The sequence below is a fragment of the Poecilia reticulata genome, chromosome 15 (genome assembly GCF_904066995.2).
Source record: "Poecilia reticulata chromosome 15, P_reticulata-male-v2, whole genome shotgun sequence".
Classification (NCBI taxonomy): domain Eukaryota; kingdom Metazoa; phylum Chordata; class Actinopteri; order Cyprinodontiformes; family Poeciliidae; genus Poecilia; species Poecilia reticulata.
Window position 1 is genome coordinate 7423042 of NC_088844.1, and position 25722 is coordinate 7448763.

Below are 25722 nucleotides of genomic sequence, written 5' to 3' on the forward strand. Positions count from 1 at the left end.
TGGCTGTGTGGGTCTCTTCACAATTTCTATGCTCGTTTTACAGGTGTAGAAATTTCCCCCTAAAATATTTTAATTTAATTTCTTAAATTATTGGATGCCAGACGGGTTACTTGGAGGGATTCATTGCACTCTCTCACAGACGGAGGCTCATCCACGGAGGACCGGGATGTGTGTGCAGCGACCAGAAGGAGGAAGAGGAAATGGAACAGTGGCGGAGACGGTGGCGCCATCAGAGGAAGAGACTCTTTCCGTGCCTGAAATAAAGATCTCACCCCAGACTCTTCCGGCCTTGTTCTGTTTTAATCCCCTGACACGCAGCACTTCCCTCGTAACCTTGAACTGGTACCTACACGTCTGAGCGCCAACCGAGACATTGTTTCATCTGGTCTCGGGTTTGGTATGACCTATGCCTACTGAACGTGATAAAACCGTTCAGTAGGCATAGGTCAATGGTCATTTACAAATAGCAACTGATATAATCGCGTAGTTTAAAAAAAAAAGCAATGTCAGCTGGCTAATTAATTTTAAAATGGCGTTACTAATTGTGGTGGTTGTGACTCCTTTAGCATTCTGTGGCTATTTTCTGGTGACTGTTTTTAGCCTGGTTCTACGCTTTTCTTGAGAAACAATGGCTTACTGTATTGGTCTCAAGTTTATTTTCTTAAAATATTAACTCTTACAAAATTGCTAACTTCTGGCCATGTAATGTGCCAGTTTGACTGTATGAAGCTTGTTGGAAATTGCCTGAGCTGTAAACTACCATCCTCCACTGCAAAGAGAGGGTTGCAAGATGGCTGAATGTTAATTCATTATGTGGCCAACACCGACTGGATGGCTTTGCTCACTTCCTGTGCTGCCATTGCTCAAACTACAGGCAGAATTCAACTCAAAAACACCGCAGAAAAACAACACAACTAAAGATAAACACGCGGATGAGTTTCTCTAGATCTTCCTTAGTTAGCCCTCTATTCTTGGGAATGTTCTTCAGGTGGTAGACGACCAACTTTATAAGTGTCTTTATGTGATTTCTGGCCTGATCTCTAGTTTCTAGGTGTAATAACTGAAGCTGTGCGTTGACTCTAGTTCACTCCTCTTTAGGTCCAAAGATAATAACTTAAGTTTTGTTCCTGTTCAGCTGGAGAAAGTTGTGGCACATCCACACATTTATCTGTTCTAAGCATTTGTTCAGTGCTTCTATGGGGTTTGGAGTCACCTGGTGACATCATAATGCAGAGTTGTGTTTAGCTCAATGCTGTAGCACATTGAGCTACATTTAACTGATGCCGTCACTAGCAGCTTGCTAGCTGTAGTTTTTGAATAGCATTACCTCAATATGAGAGACTGGTGGCTTTCCTTTAGTTTCCACGCAATGACTGCTATTAACCCGAAAGACCTGTTACTTTTTGTGTGAGAGGAAATGTTGGATCTTTCTTTCAGTCAGCTGACTTGCAGTGGACAGCAGCAGTTGCACTGCAGGTGAGCTAGACTCCAAGGGGGAAAATAAACTTTCTCTGGAACCTCAATGGAAGGATTTTAAACAGTAAAAAAACAACTGTTGAATATTAGTGGCTTTGAAGTAAAAGCTTTAAATGTATCATAAAAGGACTCGATCGCCATATGAAGCTTGCCGAGAATTTTTATTTTTTTTCCATGACAAGGAAGTACACTCCAATATCAACAGAATAAAAAGTGTGTTTCCCTTTTATGCACTGAAGTGCTTACTTGTCTGCAAGTCTGCATTTGACCTGTGTTATACGTCGACATTACTGAAAAGGCTTTGCCTCAGTAACTCAAGACTCGTAAAAACTGTCGATGCCAAAGTATGTCTTCACCAGCCAAACATCCGCTTTTGCCTTTTTGCTTTGTTTTTTCATGTTTTCAAGGACAAATTGGAGTCGAGTACATTCACTCTTCGGTTTTAAAGTTGCATTTGCTCGAACTCCAATGAGCTAGACTTGATAGAGTAACAATAGACCAGAATGTTGCAGCTCTCTTCAAGCCATGCTAAACCCAGATACCCAAGGTTTAAGAAAAAAAAAAGAAAGAAAAAGGGGAAAAAAAAAAAAAATCAAAATCCTTCCCTATCTTTGGAGTCAACTCCACGGTCGCCTCGTTTCTGTAAACTGTGGTGGGAAGTGAACGCCGGTGCTCGGTGCACCCGGAGAGGGGCCATGTTGACCCCATTACACAGGCAGATATCTTAAATGTTTGCACATGTGGACTGTGATGCTGTTTGCAGCAGTTGGGCTGCTTAGCAGGCCCCCAAAAGCCCTGAGGGACCCTCTCTTTCTCTTCTCTTTGCTCTCCCTCCCCCTTCCTTCTTTCTCTCTCTTTCCCTCTCTCTCTCTCTCTCTTTCCCTCTCTCTCTCTCTCCCTCTCTCTCTCCCGGGCTCCATCATTATCGCCCACATGCTTTTCCAGAGACATCCTGAGTGAAACGGCTCGACGGCTTCGATGGTTATCACATGTTCCTGCTGAGGAGGGAGGCAGCTCTGAAAAATACATCTTGAGACGTACGTTTGCACCAAGTTTTTCTGTAACGTTGTTTTAGTTTTTTTCAAATCCAACCAAACTTGGGGTGCTGTGGTGGCGCAGGGGCTTGGCATTGAGGCCCTAGTCCTCTTGGTTGTGGTCGCAGGTTTGATTCCCAGCCTGCTGACATTTGCAGCATGTCTTCTTCCTCTCTCATAAGCCTCTTTCCTGTCTAACTACTTTCAAATAAAGGCCACTAGAGCCAACAAAACCTAAAAAAAAAAAAAAATCCAACCAAACTTTACTTTTAATTTGAATCTCTGATCAGTACCGTTAGATCTGCGTTCAGCACGTGCGCTGGCGTTCACATCTCAAAGGATAACGTGGATTTTAGTTCCATGTTGGGTTCTTAAATCAACTGCCTGAAGGTTGAGACTTGATGTCCTCCTCCTGCTGTTTGTGAGGAAATGAAACCTGCTGCAACAGCTGCAGACTGACATTTATCTGCTAAACCCTTTAAAGTTTTTCTAAGTAGGAGATTATGAAAATGATTTGTTGGAAAACTTCGGAAGGATCACAGACAAAGCTATTGCTGCAGCATCCCTTTTTAAATTGCCATCCTCCAATAACCAGAACAATGAGAAATGTTTGCATAGAAAGCCAGAGTAGTTGAGGTTTTCCAAAACATCACGGTTGCTATGGAAACCTTAGTTATTCTCATTTCACAGAACATTCTGGAAAACAAAAGGAAAAGAGACATAGTGTGAAACACTATGGTGGCAGCATTATGCTGGGTGGTGGATGATGCCAATAGTAGTAAGCAAAGCCAGTGCACTGAACATTAGACACAGTCTGAATGCACTACATTCTACTAAGAAACACAAATGAAATAGTAAAGTGAAATTAAGTTCTGGTCTCAATCCATGACATGAGTTTAAAAGCATGGCAAATGCTCTTTCAGCTTAGTAAATTAGAATAATATTGAAAAAACATTTCAGTAAATCAGTTCCTAAAAGACAAAGTCATATTGATCTATTGATACATGTAGATAGGCCCATTCTTAAATGTATTTCTTTAAAACCAATTTAGAGTTTCTTTGGTTGTGTGTTAGGGACCGTTTGTTCCCGTCTCTCTGTCCCCTTCCTGTTGGATTACTATCAAATAAAGCCCACCAGTACCAAAAAAAAGAAGAAAAATCAGCTTTGGCATCATAAGATCCAGACTATGTTCCACCAGCACTTCACAGGCTTGTCCAAATCTTCTACAGCAAACTTCAACATGCTATTTCTTCAGCAGTGTGAATAGAAACTGCTGCTGCTGAGTGACTTACTAATTGTTTAACGTATTTCCAGGCTTTGCTGTAGCTCACAGAGTGATCCACAGTTCTTGAGGCAACTGTTTAGATTAATCTTTAGACTCTTTTTTTTTAACCCAGAATATTATGAGGGAGAGACCTGATTGGTTTATGATAAAATGGTGGCTCTTTTCACTTCTGGAATATGACTCCAAGACCACTCACTGGACCGTTCAAAAGTTTAGAAATGCCACTGTAAAGGTTGAGTTATATTTGCGTTTTTGAAAGGTCATGTCACGCGCCAGCCAAGACGGTGGTATGGCGTTTAAAGTTGACGCACACGTTGGAGCGGTATTCTCATAAAAAGAGCCTTCATAGAGGGATTATATATATGCCAGTGCAAGAGCACCTTTCAAGTCATCCAATCTCATGTTCAAGAGTGACCTGGCAAGGTAGCAGCAGTGTTTACAATTTCCCAATGCTAACAGGCTTCAGCTGCTTTCTTGGATTTCTACACCTCTTGCACATCATTTTCTTCATCTGTTCGGTATATGAAACCTATACATACCTTCACAAGAACAGAGGAATTTGAGCTTTAGAGTTGGCCAGATCAATGACAAAGCTCTTTCTGGCCAGGGCCCTTTATACTCCACAAGAACCCAGTGGTAGAAATCTGAGGAAATTGTCACTGGTTCCTGCCATTGCAGCATTAATAGCTGTTGGATACCAGGCAACAAAGAAGTTCTGCCCAGATGTTCTTGCGGCTCCGGGAGAGAGAATAAATTCTTTTGTTCTTGTAGAGTTTGTGTTTTTTTTTGTTCCCCCTCCCCCATTACTTCATTTGCGGACTAATTTGCTTTGATTCCTTTGTACATGTGGATTAGTTGGGTCATCTGGGGTGAATATTATGTCAACAGCCCAATTAGAAATTTTCTAGCTGAGAAAAAAGTTGATTTTGATATGCTTATCTTTACTCACTGTGTATCGCTGTGCGGTGAATCTCGAGTTGAAACCACACATTTACATACAGCTTATAAAAAGACATGACCTTTTTCTCACTGACATTAAATCAGATAAAACTTTTCCTGTTTGATGTTGTTTAGGATTGTGACTGAGGTCAAAGGGTTGGGTTCCTTCCTCAAGCTTCTCACAATGGCTTCCTTTAATTTCGGCCTGTTTCTGCCATAGAGCTCTTGTAACTGAGCGCGTCAGGTTTGGAGGCTGCTGTGCTCTCACACAACCTTTCAGCTCCGTCAACAAGTTTTCTGCAAGACTTTGGGATGGCCACTCTACGTCGCCGTCTTTGTCCTAAAGCCGCTTTGGAACTAATTTGGTGGTCTGCTCAGGATCTTTGTATGTTTGGAAGACCCATTTACATTCACATACTTCTTTTACCTCCAAATGGAACAATTGTCATTATGGCCAAAAACTTTCAATTTACAATCATCAGACCTACCAGACATGCCTCTAGAAATTAAGGTCTCTGAATGAATCGGCCAATTCCTGCCTGGCTTTTCCTGATACTTTAGGAGTAATTGTTTCCTCCTGACTGCATGGCCTTTCAGCCCAAGTCAGCGTAGGAATGGTTTCACTGTTGATAACTCCAGGTTCAGCAAACATCTTTGTAAGATATTTTGCTTTTGAGGAGATTGATTCACACAGAAACAGTCATCTTTGGGATTTGGAACCAATTGGTGGCTTCGGAGGACATTCCCATGTCGTCTCACAACATGCTCCTTCAGGCTTTTGAAAATTGTACCCAGGGATATACCAGAGCAGTGGAGGTTCATTGCCTTCCAGATGTCTTGCCTTATTTGATTTTACCACATGTTGCACAAGGTTAGCAGTGATTATACAGTATGCCTCCATTTAACTCAAATATTGTCAGTGAACCTACTAGAAGGTTACGAAGCTGTAACATCATCGACCAGGCCTTACCAAATTGCTTTACTTTTATCTGGTTTCAACTATATACAAGTTTGACTTGTTAAATGGAACAAGTAATCATACTCCATTTTATTAAAGTGCACATGTAGCACTGTGCAAAAGTCTTGGGTTAGCTCACATTTCCTTGGGATTTTCTTTCAAGACAATTAAATATTTTGAATTGATCTCTACTCTATGTTTCCGGCCTTTCTTTTGTAAATCTCAACCTTATATCCCCCACCCCTTCGCAGTGTAACACTTTTTCAATTCAGTACAAGATCATTTTCAGACTTTTTGGTTGTTATGCCACTAAGCTCATCAGGGTACAGTTGCAGCAGTTAACACTGAAAAGCTAAGTTTGAGAAACATCAGAGAAACTATCAATCATGTCCAAATCCTGGGATTTGAAGACAGGAACAATTTCTAAAGCTAATTGGAAAACCATGCAGGTTGGACACTTTAAATCTGAGATGCGTGGAATAAACCAGAAAAGTTTCATGGGGAGTTGTGGGGGCTTCCTCTGTGCTCTCTCGTTTTATTAAAGGCAGAAGGTAAGACACACATTTCAATTTGATTTTCTCACAGACCCTGGCCACTCTTTAGTATCTACAAAGTACTTCTTTGTAGTTCTCAAAAAGCAAGAGCTACATCCATCGTACATGTTATAAACAGTTAAAAAAAACAAATATAGAAATAAAAATGTACAACATACACGTGATATATATAATATAATTTTTGCTCTTATTTTGTTTTGTTTTTACAGAGGTAAAAATGCTAAGTGTAAAAAAAAAAGAAAAGACAAAAGATCCAATTTAGTACAGTGTTTTTTTTGTTTGTTTGTTTTTTTTTTTACCAATTCTTTTTGTTGTTTTCAATTTAAATACACAAGATAAGGTGGATGTGTTCAGGCACTTTGTTAATGGCTCTGACATGTGAGATCAATGTAAAAAACAAAACAGAAGAAAACAACACACAGACACTTTCTGAATGGATTGGCCCAGTCCCTGATGCATCGTCGTTAATGGATCCAAAATTAGTAGAACAGAGTCAGACTGCAAGCTGATCCCAGTATCTTCGGATCAAGGAACAGGATGGAGAGGCTGGAGAGGATGCCACGTAAACACGCACGCACACCCACACACACACACACACACACACACACACACAGGCATTCATACAGTGACACACAAGTGGGTACAGGGGACAGGATGTGTCGAACAGATACAACCAGGGGGGAAAGAGGACATCCTTAAACACTTTTCAGCTACAGTAAAAGGACATTTCCTTGGCAAAACAATGAGGGCTGAACGCTTGTTTTTAGAATAGCAGACGTCTTTTTTACACTTTGTGCTCTCCGAGGGATTCCTACTGACATCCTGCCTCGTTTCATCTTTAAACGGCTTATTGTGTTCCCCGTCACGTTCCAGACGTTGCCATCACAGAGGCCAAGGGCTAAAGAGACAGTAAAACAGCAGGTGGGACAATGTTCCCACTTTTTTTTTTTCTTTCTTTCTGCATTTGCTGTAAAATTCAAAGCGCTCGCCAACCCCACCTGCCCCCCTTTACATCAACTTTAACCATTTCTTTCCCAGTCAGTCACAGTCGAAGCCACGCTTCTGTTGCTGAGCCAAATCTGGCATGAGGTTGAGGGTTGAGGGGACGATTTAGGGCAGAGATTAATAGCACACACTGGTCACATGTGGTTTCAGCAAATTTGTTTCTCATGTTCACAACAACAACTTTTAAAGCCCGAGACGGACAGCGATAAACCAAGTGGCTTTAAAATTAAGAGCGAATAAGTTGAATAAATCAAGGGGGGGTTATGCACTTTATTCTGAAACCCCTGGAAGTCATTTTACCTTTGCAACAAACGGCATGATCATATAAAACACTCCTTTTGTTCTGTTTAGATTTTGGAGGAATAGGTGGATTTTAAAGAGCCTTAAAATATTGGAGTAAAAATAATATAGAAAAGAGATACAATCATATTATGTGCTAACTGACCTATTCGTGTATTCAGCAGATCCTTTGGGTCACGAGTAGGCATGGGCTGGTCATGAACGAATACCACTTCTTTAAAAAGATACCATTTCAAAACAGCATGGATCTTCTGCCATACTTTTCCTAAAGTGTAAACTTTGTTTATTGAGATGCCGGAGAAATGTGTCATTTGCTGGGCAGTGTTAGCCAGCTATCTGAAAGAAGGCTGCTACACATTTTGCCTGAAGAAAATGTAACTATCAGGAAACATTCACAGTCACAAAGAACACAGGCATTCATCCCTATGTGGAGCATCAGTCCATGGTTTGTTTATTTCAACTAACATTGTTCTAAAAGGATGCTGAGTTGGATGTCTGTAAAGCAGCAGACTGCAGGCTAGCTTCCAAGCTAACCATGTCATATGAACTTGTTCCACTTGTGTAACTCAAAAAGCAGAAGAGCATCAAGCTTTAATATTATCTACATTACACATGTTTGCTTTGAAACTACTGCTAAATGTAGGCAGTGTTTATTTTATATTGTGGCTATGTATCAAAATTAAAGTACCAATTATCAACACGGTATTCAATTTAAGCAGACGTATTACTTATTTTTGGTTTTCTCGTTAAAGTAAAAGCCATTTGATTTTTGGGTTAATTTTAGTGATGATAAGAGTCTTTTTTTCCTTCCAGGGAGCCAATGGGTCCATTTTTGGTAAGATAGAGTACAATTCGTCAGGCCTGTGCTGTTCCATATGTGACCAGTGAGAGAATTTGGGATTTGATGGTTATAAAAATAAATAAAAATAAAAAATAACGGGTGTGGTGATTGTATATCGCAGGCAAACTAGAGTCCATAGCTTACATATGTAGTGAGAACTTTTTTTCTCTCCAAATTTTCTTGAAATTTCTTGTTACAAAAATAGTTTAAATCACGTCCAGTTGAATAGTTTGATTGTTGCAGACATCTTTAAAGAGAGAAGTGAAGTTTAGACCGAGACTCCACATTTTAAGGCATATGGGCACAAATGGTTAAATGGTAGGCGATTATTATTATTTCAGTGTTTGACCAAAAAAAATATAAAAAAATCCTGATTTCTGGATGGAGGCTCTTGCTTTGCTGAGCAAAATGAGCTGTCTGGAATTGTAAGACTCAGTGGGTGACCTGGTTAAGGGAATTTCTAGGCACTGTTTTAAGGTCATGAGAAAGATGAAGGGATGCTAGATTATCGTAGCATTACTTGAGGCAACGTTGACTCACACTTCTAAGGGTAGGTGATGAGTAAATAAATAGGATTTTAAAAAAAAAACATAAATCTTTGGAATACCTTAAAAAAAGGATAGATTACATTCACTGAAGAGAGAGTCTGTTAAGGTGTTATTGCTAATAATTCCCTTAGCTGTACTAGAAAGAGGTCACATTGCAGCGAGTCTGTAGAAAGTGCTGGAATCGTCAGAGCAGTAGACCTTTAACAGTTAGCTAGCTAGCTCAGCTAAAGCCGATTTTAAAATAACTAACTGCGACTGTTCCATATTCATGGAGATCAATGCTAAATTAGCAGATATTGAACGCTTACTTTCACAAGACATCATTGTTGAGTTGTTGCCATTTTCTCAAGTCAAATATTTGCGATATGATACAAATTTAAGTTGGTGGAGACTATTAGCTAAAAACAAGCTTCACTGATTCTAATCTTCCAGAGTCTCTTATTGGAACTGATTTCATCTTTGACAGTGAATTTTGGAAAGTGTGCCAATTCACATTAGCTAGCCATTTTAAAATGTGTAACTCTACCATGATATCAAACCTTAATGTTTATGCTAGCAAGGAAAAAATAACTAACGGTAAGACACACTGCTGGTTGGAAGCAGAAGTGTAATCTAAAGTCTCTAAAGTGTTCGATTATAAACAAAGGTATTTATGTAAAAACCTTACCAAATAATAAACTAGAAGAAAAAAGTTTCTACTTTAAAGGTCATTATTTGACATGTAGTGAAATGCATTTAAATTCTTTCACATTTAGGACCCTAAAAGCTGTCCTGAAGATTCAGTCAAGACTATTTTTAGCTTAGTCTACTGTCATGAACGTGCATGTTCATCTGTACATATGCAAAAAGTCTTATTTCCAAGGTTCCATAGCACTACAGCTGCATTATGTCAGTCTAATCTTGAGTCCACCAAAAAGGGAGTGAACTGTTGAATTTTGTGACAGGCTGTCTTTTTTTGCATTCCTGTGCTTTTCCAGGTCTTGTAAGTTGTTTAGAAATCATTCCGACAGCACAACTTCTCCTAGTAACGTTGACATTGTTTGGCGGAGAAAAGTGACAAACCTCTCAACGGCCTCTTTCAAAAGTGTAGACGATCGATATCCGCAACTGTAGTGTCATATTTCCACAAACGTTTTTAGCTAAACCACCCAAGTCAGATGTAACGGGGAGTCCATGTGAGGATTTATTGACGTTTCTACAAACTCACTGTGATAAGACGTCTGTCTGCTCACAAGAAAGGGACCTGTTGCTGATAATACCTTCACAGAACCTTGCTTCAAAAATCAAAACTTTGCCTTTAAGATTTGTACCGCATTTGTTTGAGCGAGGAAAGATGTCTGCAGAGAACTATGAAAAGTATATACATTAGCTTTACTACAAGCTGCAGTAGACAACAAAAGGCCTCAACTTACACTCATATAAACATATATACGCACTCACACACACACGCACGCACGCACGCACGCACACACGCACACACGCACACACACACACACACACACACACACACACACACACACACACACACACACACACACACACACACACACACACACATTCCCAAAGAGGTGTAGTGTCTGATTTCTGTTGAACTGAGTGGGCCTGATGTTTGAATAGAAAATAAACAATATGGCCACAGAGACATTAAAGGAAAGAAAAAAAATACAACAAAGAATTCAAGTTCTTTGAGGCCAAGTCAATGTACAAATATAACAATATAAAGTACCTGCATATGTGATACATGACGTATAGGTTGGCTATAAAAAAGGCCCCCTGGAAAAGACTGCTCTCTTTAGAAACAGAGCATGAAATGGCCACATGGAGAGCTGAAAGAACTGTCTGCCATAAGGGGGAGCTTATCTTCCCAGGCTGTTCACAAAATGCACCAACAGTTTATTTTTTCTTATTTGGCTTATTTCAGTGTCTGGAATTTGTAGAGAAACCCAGAAAAACCAAGGCAAGAGAGCGAACAGCCACGACCACGTGTTCCTCCTCTGTGAACTTTTTCCCCATCCCTCCTTTTCCCTGTGCTTGCGTTGGGTTAAGTTTTTTTTTCTTTTTTCCGATGTTTCCTCTGAGAGGATTCCAAGTACGACATCTCAGCTCTGGGCCTTGTGTCGGCCTCCGCAGCAGCCGCATGCAAGCCCCACCCGGTGGCAGGCATGGAGGGGTGGGTAGAGGCAGAGGCACGGTGCCACTGCGGACAAGCCTAGCAAAGCCAACCAACGGGTGCCAAATCGGCCCCCGCCGCTACCCTCGCCTCCGTCGCAGGAGCAAGGGTCCGAGTACTCCCCCTCTGGGTCAGACATGCAGTGGTAGAGCATGGTGTCTGCCAGCCACATGCAGCTGACCCGTCGGATGCACACTCGCAGGGGATCTGGGGCGTCCTGGCACCGTCCTCTCCGATTTTCGGAGAGGTAGAAGGCCTCGCCGCAGTGCTCGCACTGAGCACGCTCCAACCCTTTGTCCTTCCGCCCCTTCCTACCATTGGAGGACGAGGAAGAGCTCGTGAAAAATGACCGAGGCTGGCTGGAGACAACCGAAGAGAAGGGCTGGTGGTAGGAGCCGCTGTGACCCTTAGAGGCCAAGGATCCTAGGGCGGGGTCAGAGTCTGAGGGCGACAAGGAAGGTGCCAGCGGGTAGGTATAGTCGTGCTTTTGCGCCTCTGTTTTGTCGAAGTGTACATAGGACTCTGTCTCATCCGGGTGGATGTATCGATCACGCACAATGGCATGTCGGTAGTCCTCATAGCCCGTGTTCCAGGAGCGATCCGCCTGGCGTCCAAGGTAGCGTTCTGTGCTTCGCTCCCAGCTGCGCTCCCGGGGGTTGATTCGGACAATTTCCTCATCATCGAAGGTGACGTGTCGAGAAATCCGAGAAAATGGCTGAAGGGGAGAGACAGAAAGAACCTTTACTTGAGCAAACGTCGTTAGACAAACATACAATACAGGCCACATTTATAGGTACACCCGGTAAAGAGCATTAAAATGAACTTGTCTGCAAACCAAGAAAAATCTCACTGAGGCCCACCAATGTCCAGCCAGTTGAGTGCCCACACAGATCACACTACATCTCCCATAACACACTACCACAACAACCCACTTTTACACAAGTTGTACTTGTGGGAAAGTCAAATGCAGTAAGAAAACTGATTGCACTTTTTGTGGTTTCTGTGCAACAGCAAACCAGTGCATTCACATCAGCCCTGTTTAGTCTGCTTTAAACGAACCTAGAAAGCCCGGTTCATTTGCGGAGGTGTGAATGCACAATCAAACTCTAACGCGGACCAAAAAAGCAATCTCTTGTCCACCTAAGAACCCTAGGTCTCGGTTGATTGAAGTGAAATCTGATGCAGTTCCAATGCATACGTGAATGCCAAGGAGAGTAAGAGACCCCTCCAAAAGCAGGAACCGAGCAACAGTGCATGGCATTCTGGGTATTTACAACCACAAGAAATGACTCATGGTCTTTTATCAAACACAAAAGAGAAATCCTACAACTACAAAAAATCTGACGCCCTTCCAGAAGAAGAAGGAAGTAGGAAGAAGGAAGATGTGCTCAGTGTCTTTTTCAGAGGTTTTCATGTCATTTAATCCAGTGTTTCTTGGTGCAGTGCCACCACAGGCGAGGTGATCAACAGGTTTTTCAAAGGGTTTGGAGCATTTGACAATACAGAGTGAAAGCAAACCACATCAGCTGAAATTGTGGCAAATGTTGGGACTTTGGTCCGTAATCGAACCGAGTGTACTGGACTATCAGGACATGCATCACATGGTCAAAGTAGTGATAGAAATGCAACTGCACTAATCAATGAATAGCTAATACTTGAGAAGATATATATCTATTCAACTGTGAATAAAGGAAACCCGTTTACCTGGTCCAAGTAGTAGTGGTCTGTGAGGCGGTAGGCGTCATGCAGGTCATGTCGATGTCCTGGCGTGCACTTATGTCTCTGAGGAAGGGGCGAGGACTCGAGCGGCGGCAGGGAGCTGTCCAATTTCTGAGAGGAGTTGGATGAGCTGTCTGTGGCGTTCTGAGTGTACAAACAAACACAGGATGTGTGCTCAATCGCTGCTGTTTCATTGGACGCGGCAGACAAATAGCCAGTGTTAGAGTACACCGTGATTGGACAAACAAAAACAGGAAGCCTTGTAGCAGCACTGATTGGGAAAAAAACAGGAAAACACGTTGAAATGTTTTGTTTGAGCCACTTCATCAAAGCTTGGATTGCTGCACGGTGAGTCAACGTTCAAGACTTGAAGAGGCAGCGACATAACTAAGGCCATCTTAAGAGACCACAAAACTGTTTTAAAACTCAACAAAGATAAAAAAAAAAAAAGACTTGCTATCCGTTACAGCAAAAAGATTACTTAAACGTTAAATGAAGAAGAAACACAAACAACTTCAAAAATGCTCCAGATAAAGTATGTGGTGCAACTCAATATCATAACTCAAGACATTTGCACACGGTAACCAGAGTCACCTTTTTTGGCCTCTCCAACACACACCAGCCCCCCCGATCTTAACTCTTCTAGCCTCACAACAACCTGTCCTCCTCTCTCCCCCATCGCACTTTTCCCCACATTCCACTTCTCTCCTCTCTTGCCGCCACTCTGCACTGCTCTGGATATGCCTATATGTGTGTGTGCACAAATAGTATCCTGTTCCTTTTCCGCTAAAGGCTGTCAGGGCTCAAATCCAACCTAAACCTTGGCCAGACACAAGGCAGTCGGTCTGTTGCCATGTCGTTCTCAGACAGACACATTTTCAGACGGAGCAAGCCAGGGGTCATCCTCTGAGGGCACCGTCTGACAGTCAGGTTGGTGCTGCTCCTGTCTCATCATGTCATCATGGTTATTTGAGTGCATGGGTAGGCGCTATTCAAGCTGCGGTTCAGTCCGGTGAAAGGGATGAAAGAGTGTAACTGGACTATGACATAGGCTGAATAAGTCACTGGTGATTAAGAAAGGGAGAGTTAGAGGAACAGTGTCTTACAAAGAGCTACATGTTTGCACTATTATGATTATTAAACATGTAAAGACAGTATAAAATTATTCTTCAAAGCTGCAGTATGTAATTTTTATTTAAAAAAAAAAAGTTTATTTTTCCATATTTGTTAAAACTATCACCATGTCATGACAGTGCAATACGAGACACAGAATCTGTGAAAAGACTGATCTCCGTCACCTTCCCCCAGTGCTACCATTGCCGTTTGAAGAAATGCACTGCTTCCGGTCAAAAACAACCAAACAGAGCCAGGAGGAGGGTCAGCGCTGTCAATCAACCTCATTTATTCGTTGCTTACTGTGTTAATGGCGTAGAAATAACTTACCGTGACATAAAAACTGCTTATCTGCTCTTATCAGTGGCTGGTTGGCATTCCAAACCAGAATGCTAACTAGCCTTCCTGGCAGGAATGCTAATTAGCCTTAGCAATTCAGGCAGGACATTAGTCTGATATTATTATTTTACACATCTGTGAACAGGGAAAAAAAAATGCCATGCAATTTGATTATATTATATCTATGGTCAACAATGATATTAAATCTATGGCAACACAGTAGCTACAACATTGTATATTACAATTTTTATTACTTTATTTAGATATTTATATTATGTACTTATCCTAACCTAATGTAGCTCTTAGCATGCCAACTTTTGCCAACAAGGACTGTAGCTTACACAGAGTATGTTTTTTCTTTATTTAAAATAGAAGCCTAGTGTATAATCTCAACATAAAAGGTTTTGTTCAACTGCACTGCTAACCTAAGAAATGCAGATCAACATAGATTGCTATTCGAGAATGAGCTGTTCTGTTGCTGAGTTGATTGCTACCATTCACTAATTCAATAATCTCAGACACTCAAAAGTACAATAGCCGCATAGATCTTAATTCAGTAATTTGTGCTTTCATGTGCCAAGCTGCTAGCTGAAGGTTTAATAGCCACTTTTGCATGGCAGCATGTTCTGAGCAGTACTAAGCACAGAAAAGAACACTAGTCTAATGCAACTGCTGTCCGACACACCAGACAGTCTGAGGACCCTCTGCTATCGACTTAGCCACAAGTGGTAATAACCTTTGGTCCAGCTGGAAGATAGAGGATATTGATTGGATATCCAGTATTGGATATCGCTGACAAGTCTTCCTATTTTGGCCTGTGATCATTGTTTGCATGCCAGTGACTCTTTATGAATGTTCAAACTGCAAGCACCTGTTCAACATGCAAACACTTGTAATCATAAATATTGGGCAAATTCGAATGGTTTTCAGTGTGCATCGACTGTAAGTTACATACAGTCCTGGGACATGTTATCTGCAAGCATTTTGAAACCTTCCATTACATACCACTTCAGATCAAATCTGGGATGTTATTTGAGCTATATGACCCAGATCTGGTGTGTGTGTGTGTGTCGGTCTGCTCTGTCTGCTGAAGCCATCCCCATTATATCCTGCTCCCCACATGGATACTGCCATGCCGAGAATTTCCCCCAGCTTTCTTACAAAGCCCTGAGAGCAGCTAGCCAAAAATAACATAACATACTGCCTCTGCTCCTGGTCCCGCCCCCCTGCAGAAGCCATTACTGTGTGTGTGTGTGGGGGGGGGAAGAGGAGCAGATTCGGTACAAAACCAGTCCAACTCTGGCCTCCGTGGCTGCAACTAATTCAAAACACAGACCAGACTTTCTGCTGCTGAGCCCAAACGCCACAAGAGGACAGAGAAAGGGGGGAGAGTTTATGTTACTGGACATCCTCTTGCTGTGTATTCCAGTCCAAGGCTGGACGGAGGGCATTTCAGGTTATTTTCTGATACAAAACATGTCCCGACTAAAAACCCAGGAGGATTCATCCTTCAGCAGGCCAATCTTGCACGACCTAGAATTGCTTCAATAGTTTTCACTACCCCTGTTGTGAATGGGCCAAAATAGACCCAGAGACAGGAGACGTGCAGAATGGGGCTGGACTGAGTTAAGTTTAGGTTTGATGAATGAGGAATAATTTAGGAAAGTCCATCATTGCTGGTGCTCTCCCCATCCAACTATCCATCCACTAAATGGCAGACTGACGAAGCATTTCCACGACTGTGCACCTCACAAGCTCTATCGCAGTCGCCATTCCCTTTAAGAGGTTGTTCAAATCATAAGCAACTTTGCATTACTGACAAACTGATATGGACTTACAATTCTGCACCCGTTGTCAAAAATGTATAGTAAGAGAATATAGTACGCATAAAATAGTTTAGGCCATACCTTGCAAAGGTACCACTACCTTTGACATTTGGTCATGTTACAGACACTATCATCAATAGCCTTTGTTGGGATTTCACTTGATAAACCAATACAAAGTAGTGCAAAAAATTGTGATGTGGTTGGAAAATAATCCATAGCTGGCAAAAAGTGTGTATGTACTCAGGTTCTGCAAAGTTAATACGTCACAGCGGTGCCTTACCGAGCAGCTACAGATGAAAGTCTCTACCGGCTTCTGCGAAATCTTTGCAAAACAGCATAAGCTGAGGCAAATCGAGTAAAGAGTGAATGTGGACAATTTTCAAGTCTTGCCCAAGATTCTAAATTAGATTTAGACTCATGAATTCGACTGGGTCATTCTATCAAGTGCATCTGTTTTGATCTTAACCATTTCATTGTGGCTCTGGCTACATGATTAGCAAACTTTTTTTTTTTGCCATTGTGTTTGGGGTGAATGTGCAGAGAAAGCTTTCGACTACAAGCAGTGCTGTGCTTGAAGACCCCAAAAAGTCAATGATGGTCTACAGTGACCAGGACACCTTTTTCCATATATTTGATGTGTCCCCTTAAGGCAAACAGGACTTCCGAAGGCTCTTTTGTCAACACTATTCCGTAAATGCTGGATTAGTAGAACCAAAAAGCTAGTAGTTGTCTTGTCGACATACTCTTCCACCTGAGTTGTTGATCTCCTCCACAGTAACAATGTGCCTCTTGAGTTTTTTCTCTGATTGATACTCTCCTTACTGAACCTGTCACTATGAACTTGAAAGCCATATATCCATAGGTCAGCAGCTATACTTTTTCCAACGATGGGTTGAGAGCAATGCTAATTCAGATGTTGAAACTAGCTTACTGATGAAGCTAACTGACGATGCTGCAATTTAACTTAGGACTACGACACTAAAGGCGTTTGTGGTGGCAGCATGTTGGGGTAGATGTGTCAAATTAGTTCTGATACAGATTAATTTTGAAAAGTGCTCATCATTTCTTCCAAACTTCACATTTATGCACTGCTTTGCGTTGATCTATAACACAACATTCCAGTGGAAAACATTTAGGTTTTGAGGTTGGCAAAGGTGAGGAGATGTGGAAAAGCCCAAGAGGCATCAGTGTTTAACAGAACACTGTGGATAGCGGGATCAAATCGGTGACCCCACAATAAAACAGCAAGACATGAGGAACTCAGGTCTCATTGCACAGAGCCACTGTTCAGTTAAACCTTAACATTTTTGTTGTGATTAAGCCGCTCGTTTACACACCACCAGTGACTGGAGCCTCTCACACCAGCACTTTTGACACTTTTCTGTAACCCCCCCCCCCCAGGTGTGAAGTACTCTGCTTGTATGAAAGCGCACATGCGCAGAACTCACAGCTTCAGGGTTTCTTCTGCGCATGTGTGGGTAGATAACAAAAACAATGGCGGATAGCATCGTGATGTGTTGAGCTGCTTAACGTGTTCAGTTTAACACAGCGTGTGTTACGTGAGCGCTTCGTTCGTGGGAGACAGATACAGGTTATTTTCCCACAATGAGGCACTAGCTAGTGAGGTGGAACTAAGGGTCAAAAGCGCAGATGCATTCAATGACATGCTGAAACCACAGCACCATCTAATGGCCTGGCATGACAACTGCAGTTGACCCGAAGTGCCTTGGCGGTGCCATTGAAACATGGACCTTTTTTCCCCAGTTGACATAAAAAAAACACCAGCAGTTTCCAGGCAGCAATCTCGTGTAAACCTGAGTGAGCTGGTCTCACTATAATTTAATGCCCACAACCTTAAGTAAGAAGGAAAATCTAAAGTTTCAACCAAAACTTTTTATGTGCAGTCAACCACATTATCAAAGAAGCCAGAGATGAAAGATTCACAACTCATAGCACTCCTGTAGACTTGTGGTATAAGCTCGATACCACAATTATCCTGAAATTTAGACAAAATCTAACTAAAGAGAGAACTCTGATCAAAGTGGTTAAAGGCTAGCATCACCTGCAGCTGGAATGCCAAAGAGAAACATACAGGCTACATGTATGTTCTCTGGGTATTCTAGATTAAAAATACAGATAGGACAACTGATGGTAGACTCTTTAAAAGAAGGCAGACAAACGGGGACTGCTTTGTATTTGTAATATGCTAAACAAATCCTACTAAAATGGATATATTAAGCATATTTTTGTATCTCGTAAGGTTTTATTAACTGCTGCAACATTAAGTTTGATCAGAAATTTACAAGACTTTATTTAAAAAATAATAATAATGTAGTTTCTCTGTCAACAAAAGCGAAGGACTACTTCGAATTTGTTCCACTGAAAGCTTCTACAGTATTCCCCGCACCACCATCCCTCCCCCGAAGCCTCACCTCTCCACTCCTGCTCATGTGTTTGTGTGTGTCTCTGTGGTGGCTGTACACTCCCAGCAGAGCACCTATTAGTCTTGGCCCTAACAGACAGCTCGAGTCAAAGATGAACCACGAGGCACTTCCTCTCGTAAATCAGCAGCCCCGCACTAAGCTGGGAAACAGCTGCTCCGCGCAAGCTCGGCGGCTGCTCTCCCTTCCAAATGGGAGGGTGCAAAGATAGTGTGTGTGTGTGTGTGTGTGTGCGCGCGCGGAGGGAGTTGGTGGGATACAGGAAGTGACCTTGTGACCCTGCCTCCTGGCTCTGGTGTCAGATTTCAGTACTAAGGGAGGAGGTAAGTGGTGGCTTAGAATAAAATGTCTTTAAGCTAACCTAAGGTGGAGATCTATCTGCTGTCGCAGGTATGCATAACAGAAGACTAATATTAAATCCTGAGCAAATGAGATGCAGTTTGTGAATGTTTTATGCAGAAGAACAGCAGTACAGGTCATCATTTTACGTTTCACTTCGGCGGATTCCTGCGTTAAGCTTTTAAATTACATAAGATTTGTAGATGGTAGAAGATTAGACACTGTCATGTCTAGTTTGGTGTATTGTGATATTTTAAGCACAGCCCTTTATTAGGATGCCAAAGTTTCAAAAGGTGAAATTCACTCCAGCCCTGGTTAGTCCGCTTTAATCAAACTCCAGTTAGTTTGTCTACAAAGTCCAGTCTGTTAAGAGAAGTGTGAATGTGTAATCAAACTCTGATGCAGACCAAAAAAGCAAACTCTGGTCCGCCTAAAAACCCAGGTCTCGGTTCGGTTGAAATGAACAGTAGCAGAATTCAAATGCATATGGAAACCGCTCCGAATGCAGGAAGCAAACTGCATTCTAGGTAAATACAACCAAAACCAACCGAAAAGTCTAGTGCTAGTGCTATCGCCAGCGGGAACATGTTGCTCAATTAGTTTGGTTCATTTGGCACAATAAAAACAAACAGCACTACATGAAACTACAAGAAATGCTGCAATTTTGGTCACAAAATAAAGTCAAGTCTACCGCACTAGCAAGTGTGAAAACATCATAAAAGTATCACAGCATTCTTGGTATATTTTGACTTTTTAGTCTACTAATTTTGAGAAAAAAATTGTAGCCTGACCTTAATGCTTGGACAACATTAAATTCACTGACTTTAATGTTGTCAGAAGTTGTAAAACACGTTTGACAAACAAGATGGTGATCCTGGGTGTGCTGATGTCACTGAACTATGGAGACCCAAGTAGTGCATTGGTGAAAAAAAATTGGATTTATCACCCAGCCCTACTTTATGTCATATATTCTGTATGAAGGAACATTTTTGAAACTTTTTAAAACCGTGATGGTGACACTGGTAACCAGTTTTTAAGACCAGGTTCTATGTATGCCAAAACTCTACGACAGTCCGGGCCATTCTCAGACTCTATGAAAGTGGCATGATGTTGTGTTGCAGCAACTGTTTTATCCTTTGTTGCAGCATAAACAAAAGAAAAGCAGCAACATGATTACCTGGCCAAATAACACCACCAGTAAGGGTCTACTTCTTCTGTTTAGCTTCTGATGATTGTGATAACAGATGCACTTCTAGAGCAACAAAATCTACTTCACCGCATCATAAACTTCTGTAAAGTCAAAGTCCTTCCAACCCATGAGAGCTGAAGGTCTCAAGTAAGTGTCAAGTGAAATCTGTCCTGCTCAGTTCAGGATTATTAGAGCTTAGTGATTTGAATCTGATTGTTTTAGCGTTGGGGCAGACGCTGCCCCAATCCGCCTGTCGATCTCCCGTTCCCTTCTTCCCTCATTCGTGAACAAGATCCCCAGATACTTTAACTTCTCCACTTGAGGCAGGACGACCCCCCTGACCCGGAGAAAGCACTCTACCCTTTTCCGGCTCAAGACCATGGCCTCGGATTTGGAGGCACTGAGCCTCATCCCGGCCGCTTCACACTCGGCTGCGAACCGCTCCAGCGAGAGCTGCAGATCACAATCTGATGAAGCCAACAGGACCACATCCTCCGCAAAAAGCAGAGATGCGATCTTAATGCCACCAAAACGGATCCCCTCAACACCTCGGCTGTGCCTAGAAATTCTGTCCATGAAAGTAATGAACAGAATCGGTGACAAAGGGCAGCCTTGGCGGAGTCCAACTCTCACTGGAAACGAACCCGACTTACTGCCGGCAATGCGGACCAGACTCTGACACCGGTCATACAGGGACCTGACAGCCCGTAACAAAGGGCCCGGTACCCCATACTCCCGGAGAACCCCCTACACGGCCCCCCTGGGGACACGGTCGAACGCCTTCTCCAAGTCCCCAAAACACATGTAGACTGGTTGGGCGAACTCCCATGCACCCTCCAGGACCCTGCTGAGGGTGTAGAGCTGGTCCAGTGTTCCACGACCAGGACAAAAACCACACTGCTCTTCCTGAATCCGAGGTTCGACTATCCGACGGATCCTCCTCTCCAGGAGCCCTGAATAGACCTTACCAGGGAGGCTTAAGAGTGTGACTCCCCAGTAATTGAAGCACACCCTCCGGTCCCCCTTTTTAAACAGAAATGGATCCTGGTCTTTTACAAAAAACAATAGAAAAGCCCTACAACCACTAAAATCTGACACTATTCCATTTTTGTTTACATTTTCTGAAGAAGAAGAAAGTTGCGCTCAATGTCTTCTTCAGAGGTTTTTGTGCCATTTCCTTCAATGATTCTTGGCGCAGCGCCACCACAGGCGAGAGGTGTGAGGTTTATCAAGTTTTTCAATGAGTTTGGTTTGTTTGATAAAATGTAATATAAAAGAGAACTGCAACACCTGAAAACATAACAATTTTAGTCCCCATTAGAGCCGAGTCCACCTTTCAGGTGTGAAAAGACCCTTAGAGTAACAAGATTTAAAGTTTTGTTATCATGTGAATGGAAAATTAAGAAACAAAACACATTAGGGATTTATTTATTTTTTGTCCTTGTCAAAGAAAACCACTTCATGACTTGAACTTCCTCATCAACATCACACATGCTCCCCTCTGCCCCACGACCCTGCAGTGGGCCCCGCAGCCAGCTCATACCTCAAACTACGACCCCCGATAGAAGATTACAATCAATGTTGCATAGTTCTTTAAAGAGTAACTTAGTTGCTTCTTTTGGAGGAAGAGGAGTGAGTTGAAACATCGCCTTGCATGCTGAATGTAAGAGCTCACCCCACGCTGAACACTCTGAAACATGTTGCACAATAAAAGTTGGCTCTGCGACTTCCTCCGCCGCCCGCTCAGCTCAGAGATGCATCAACTTTGACCCTGTCTAACAAACAGACCAGCATGGTGCAAGGCAACCACATATGTCCGGACTAAAACCAGCAGCGTGAATGCATCGCCGTGCATGAGTGAGATTCCGTTTTTATGCATTTGTCGAGGGGGAAAGAAAAAAAACCCCAAAGAAGTTTTAATGTTTTGGACTCATTTTCTTAGGGACTCTGTTTATAAAAAAAAAAAAGATGCTTACAGTGAAAACATCGTCATCCCCCAGTTCTCCCTCGTTCTGGAGTGCCGTAGAGGAAGTCGTGGAGCCTGCGGAGAGGGAAACATCGCAGTGAGCAGCTCGGAAAACTCAGCTCTATCGTTCATCTCTTTTAAAGTTGCACTTGCAGCAATAACCGACTGTCAGGTTTTACAGCTTCTGAATGTAAACTTCCTCATCCTGTCGCATTATCAAAACTTTCGAAAAACTATTTTCGGAACACGTTTCTCCGCATACTTTGACCTCATTCATTTCCTCGCCACGACCGACCGGTTTTACCTGCCGTGTTTTGGACACCGCCCACTAAACACCTCTAATCATGAACCGGAGAGGAGCTTTCTTGTCTCTCCGACTTTCTAGAACTCTTAACTTCAACACGGAAGAAATGGACACTTATTCAGTTCGAGATACACAAATTACAGTTCTGTTGTCAATTTCCAGTTTTTTTTTTATCTTTAATCTGATTTTAGTAGAGCAACATTTCTCCTTAACCCTTGTATGTAGAAATGGGGTCCAACCGGCCCCACACATGTAAAGCTTGTATCATTTGCCATGGTCCTCTATGTTTGCCTCAGTCCTCGCATGCACAAGGGTTAAGAACTATAAATTACATTGATATTAGGATATGTCAGACTGCATGAGATGGTTTTCAAATGATTTTTGATTATTCAATAATTATTAAATGATTGAGGCAGAATATTTACATTTTATATTAGCATTGGCAACTGTGACTGTGTTTATTCTCGACAAAATGAAGACCCTTTGACCTTAACATAAATTTCCACTCAAAAGAATTGCTTTCCCCACTTTAACCTTCCTGTTATCTGCTAAACTGACACTCTCTTTTTAAGTACTAGTCTGAATAAATGGCCAATAAGACTTAAGAAAATCTAATTTCCTCTTTAAATCACTTGTCATACCTTGTATTCTTCCACTGGGTACGGAATAAACAAATGACCATGGCAGAAATTTAGCCCAGAAAAACGTCTTGTTCGTGAGGCAACATGTTTTTTATTTACCAAGAAGTTTTGCACAGGGTTTTGTGAAGAAACAGCTGCTGAAAATGTCAAATTTGTAGATATTTGTATCCAGCATTACAATTTATTAATATCAGATTAAAAAAAACTCGCTAATTATTAAACTGAATGTAGTTTAAATAATAACACCTATTTACAGTCATCTGTAGTTTACTAATAAGTAGAGGTGTGCCGATCGATCGGTCACCTATCATAATCAGCCGATTTTCGTGAAAAAGTGCATGATCAGTGATCGGCGATCATTGGCTCTTGTTGCTGATACCGATCACCTGCATCTCATTTCGCAGCCTGCCTGTGCAGCTGGTCTCCTCTTTCCTTCACACTGCACAAACGTGCAGCAACAAATCCTAAGCGATGAGGAACTATAACGCACTGAGTGAATGGGGAAGTTTGCGTGTTGCAGCGGAAAATTGAAGCACATCAAAATGTATCAATACAACGAAGCTAATACGACATAAAAACAATGCCATACTTGACGGAGTTTGGCTACATCGAGGCTCACTGCAGTAAAAAAGACATACGGAGGATCAGATAGCAGGTAAAGCAGCGCACAGCTACAAACATTCACCCAGATTAGCATGACGGTCAGAAAGCTAAACAAATAACCCGCAAAATTATTTAAGTCTTCGAGCTGCGATGTAAGACGCTGGTTCTGTTCTCGCCGTTGAACAGCTGCTACGCGCTACAGGTAGTAATATTTCACAGGAGCGCCGCTTCTTCTCCACCTGGTAGTGACTCTCACACTAAACCTCTGTTTAAAGCTGCAGCATCTAACCTAAAAAAATACATTTTACATACGTATTAAAACTTTCGCTGTTCTAACATGAGACAGATAATCTCTAAAAAAAATAATCAATCTCCTCCCTGTTCTGCATAATTACTCCGCTCAGTCAGAAACAGCCACTCAGAACTAGCAGTAATCAGCTAGCCGCCATGCTATCAGGAAGTTTTCATTCAGTAACTCTGGATTGTTTATTGTAATGGAACCTGTATTTGCCTTTGAATGTTAAGTTTTATACTTGAATTTTTTTGGCAATGTTGAGAGGTTTTATTTTTGGCTCTTTGCATTATTTAGCCTCTTCAGAGCCTTCATATGTTATCAGTCTGTTAAAGATAGTATTATTGATAGCAGTACAATTTGCACAATGCCTGTTTTGTTTAGTTTTCTTTGTGGAAAAAGTTATTAAAAACACGTTTTTGTCTAAATTAAGGTGAATTCATGGTTCCTTTTTCCACATAATGTAACCGGTAGTGTTTTTGATTAAAAAAAAAAAAAATTACATGATCGGTATCGGTGATTGGCCCTCATGGGTGATCGGTATCGGCAGGAAAAAACCTGATCAGCACATCTCTACTAATAAGTAAAGAACAAATCCTTCATTTAACATACAATTTATGCTGGTCAAGCCATATAATTACCTAAAATAATAGTTTTTTTTATCATTATATTTATTGTTATACCACAAAATATTACGATCAAATTCTAAGTTCATATCACCCACCCCTATAGCCGAATAAGTACTGACACAGCAAATGTTTACCTGCTTATTACAGCCAGGCATAAAGTCAACATCTGACGTAGTCAAACCAGTATCAAACACGCTGAATTAGCATTTTCTTGTTTTGCTAAATTTTAAACGTTCGCTCAAAATTTGCATGAGAATTCAATGGAAACACAGCTGGTGACGACCAACCAAACCCACAGTCCAGCACAGCATACCTTCCGCCAGGTCTTCAATTGCTTTGTGCACCCCTCTGTCGAAGGCTCTGGCATCAGCTGGACACTGGAACGACAGACCGCACCGCCTGTCCTCCACCTTCCAGTGGTGAAATGTCGGCATTGCGATGGTGTACACTATGTCCTTCCTCAGTGGACAGTCCAGGATCACCTGTGCGTCCGGCCAGTAGCAACTCAGCATCACTTCCCACAGCCAAAAACCAAAACACAAACGTTCAGGGTATTTTTATGTCTTACCTGTTTGTCACGCAGCCGTTCCCCCCGGATGACGAACTGGGAACTGCTGGAGCCGGAGAGATGCGTCACCTCCGTAGGAAGGAGGCGACAGACGCCCACCCGGGTGAGGGCCCCCCCATCCTGAGCCAGCCAGCCGCCGCTTGAGTCGTCCCGCGTCATCACCACCGCTTTCACACGCACGATGTAGCTGTCACTGGACGGAAGGATGAAAGAAAGGTGGAAGATTGTTAGAACGGGGTCATCAGTGTGACATTTGTGTTTGTCTCAATCTTAAAATGCTAATTACAGGAAACCGACCGTGCTTTAGGAAAAGTCTTAACTGACTCATCGTTTGAATCATCATTTGGAAAAAGTCTTTAGGGTTATTAGATGATTACTTTGTTAAAGTACAGTCTAGTTTGCAAGTATGTGTTAAAGCTGCTTCAAGTGCGAACCACTTCCTTCCGTAGTAAAAACAGAACAACGGGCAAATCAATACAAAAATGCTTTACTTTATTTTAAAGAAACTAAGAAAAAAAAACAACAATTATTTCAAATATTAAACAAAAAACATCCTTCAGATAAATTGTTAATATTCAAATTCTGTTTGTCAAAGCTGAAAATGCTGCAAAGTCAAAGTGGACTTAATGCCACAGACGTTTTG

The 25722-nt window shown here is 41.9% G+C and overlaps 1 protein-coding gene across 1 annotated transcript in view; it reads right to left on the reverse strand.

The window, feature by feature from the left end:
- Nucleotides 1-6185: 6185 nt before the first annotated feature.
- LOC103476482 (sprouty-related, EVH1 domain-containing protein 2) overlaps nt 6186-25722 on the reverse strand; it is a 41682-nt gene continuing 22145 nt past the window's right edge. The window contains exons 2-6 of the mRNA XM_008428867.3: nt 25080-25272; nt 24825-24993; nt 22053-22117; nt 12815-12973; nt 6186-11825 (exon numbers count right to left, since the gene is read on the reverse strand). Of these exons, the coding sequence (XP_008427089.1) occupies nt 11040-11825; nt 12815-12973; nt 22053-22117; nt 24825-24993; nt 25080-25272 (1372 nt within the window). The 3' untranslated portion in view covers nt 6186-11039. The remainder of the gene's footprint in view (nt 11826-12814; nt 12974-22052; nt 22118-24824; nt 24994-25079; nt 25273-25722) is intronic.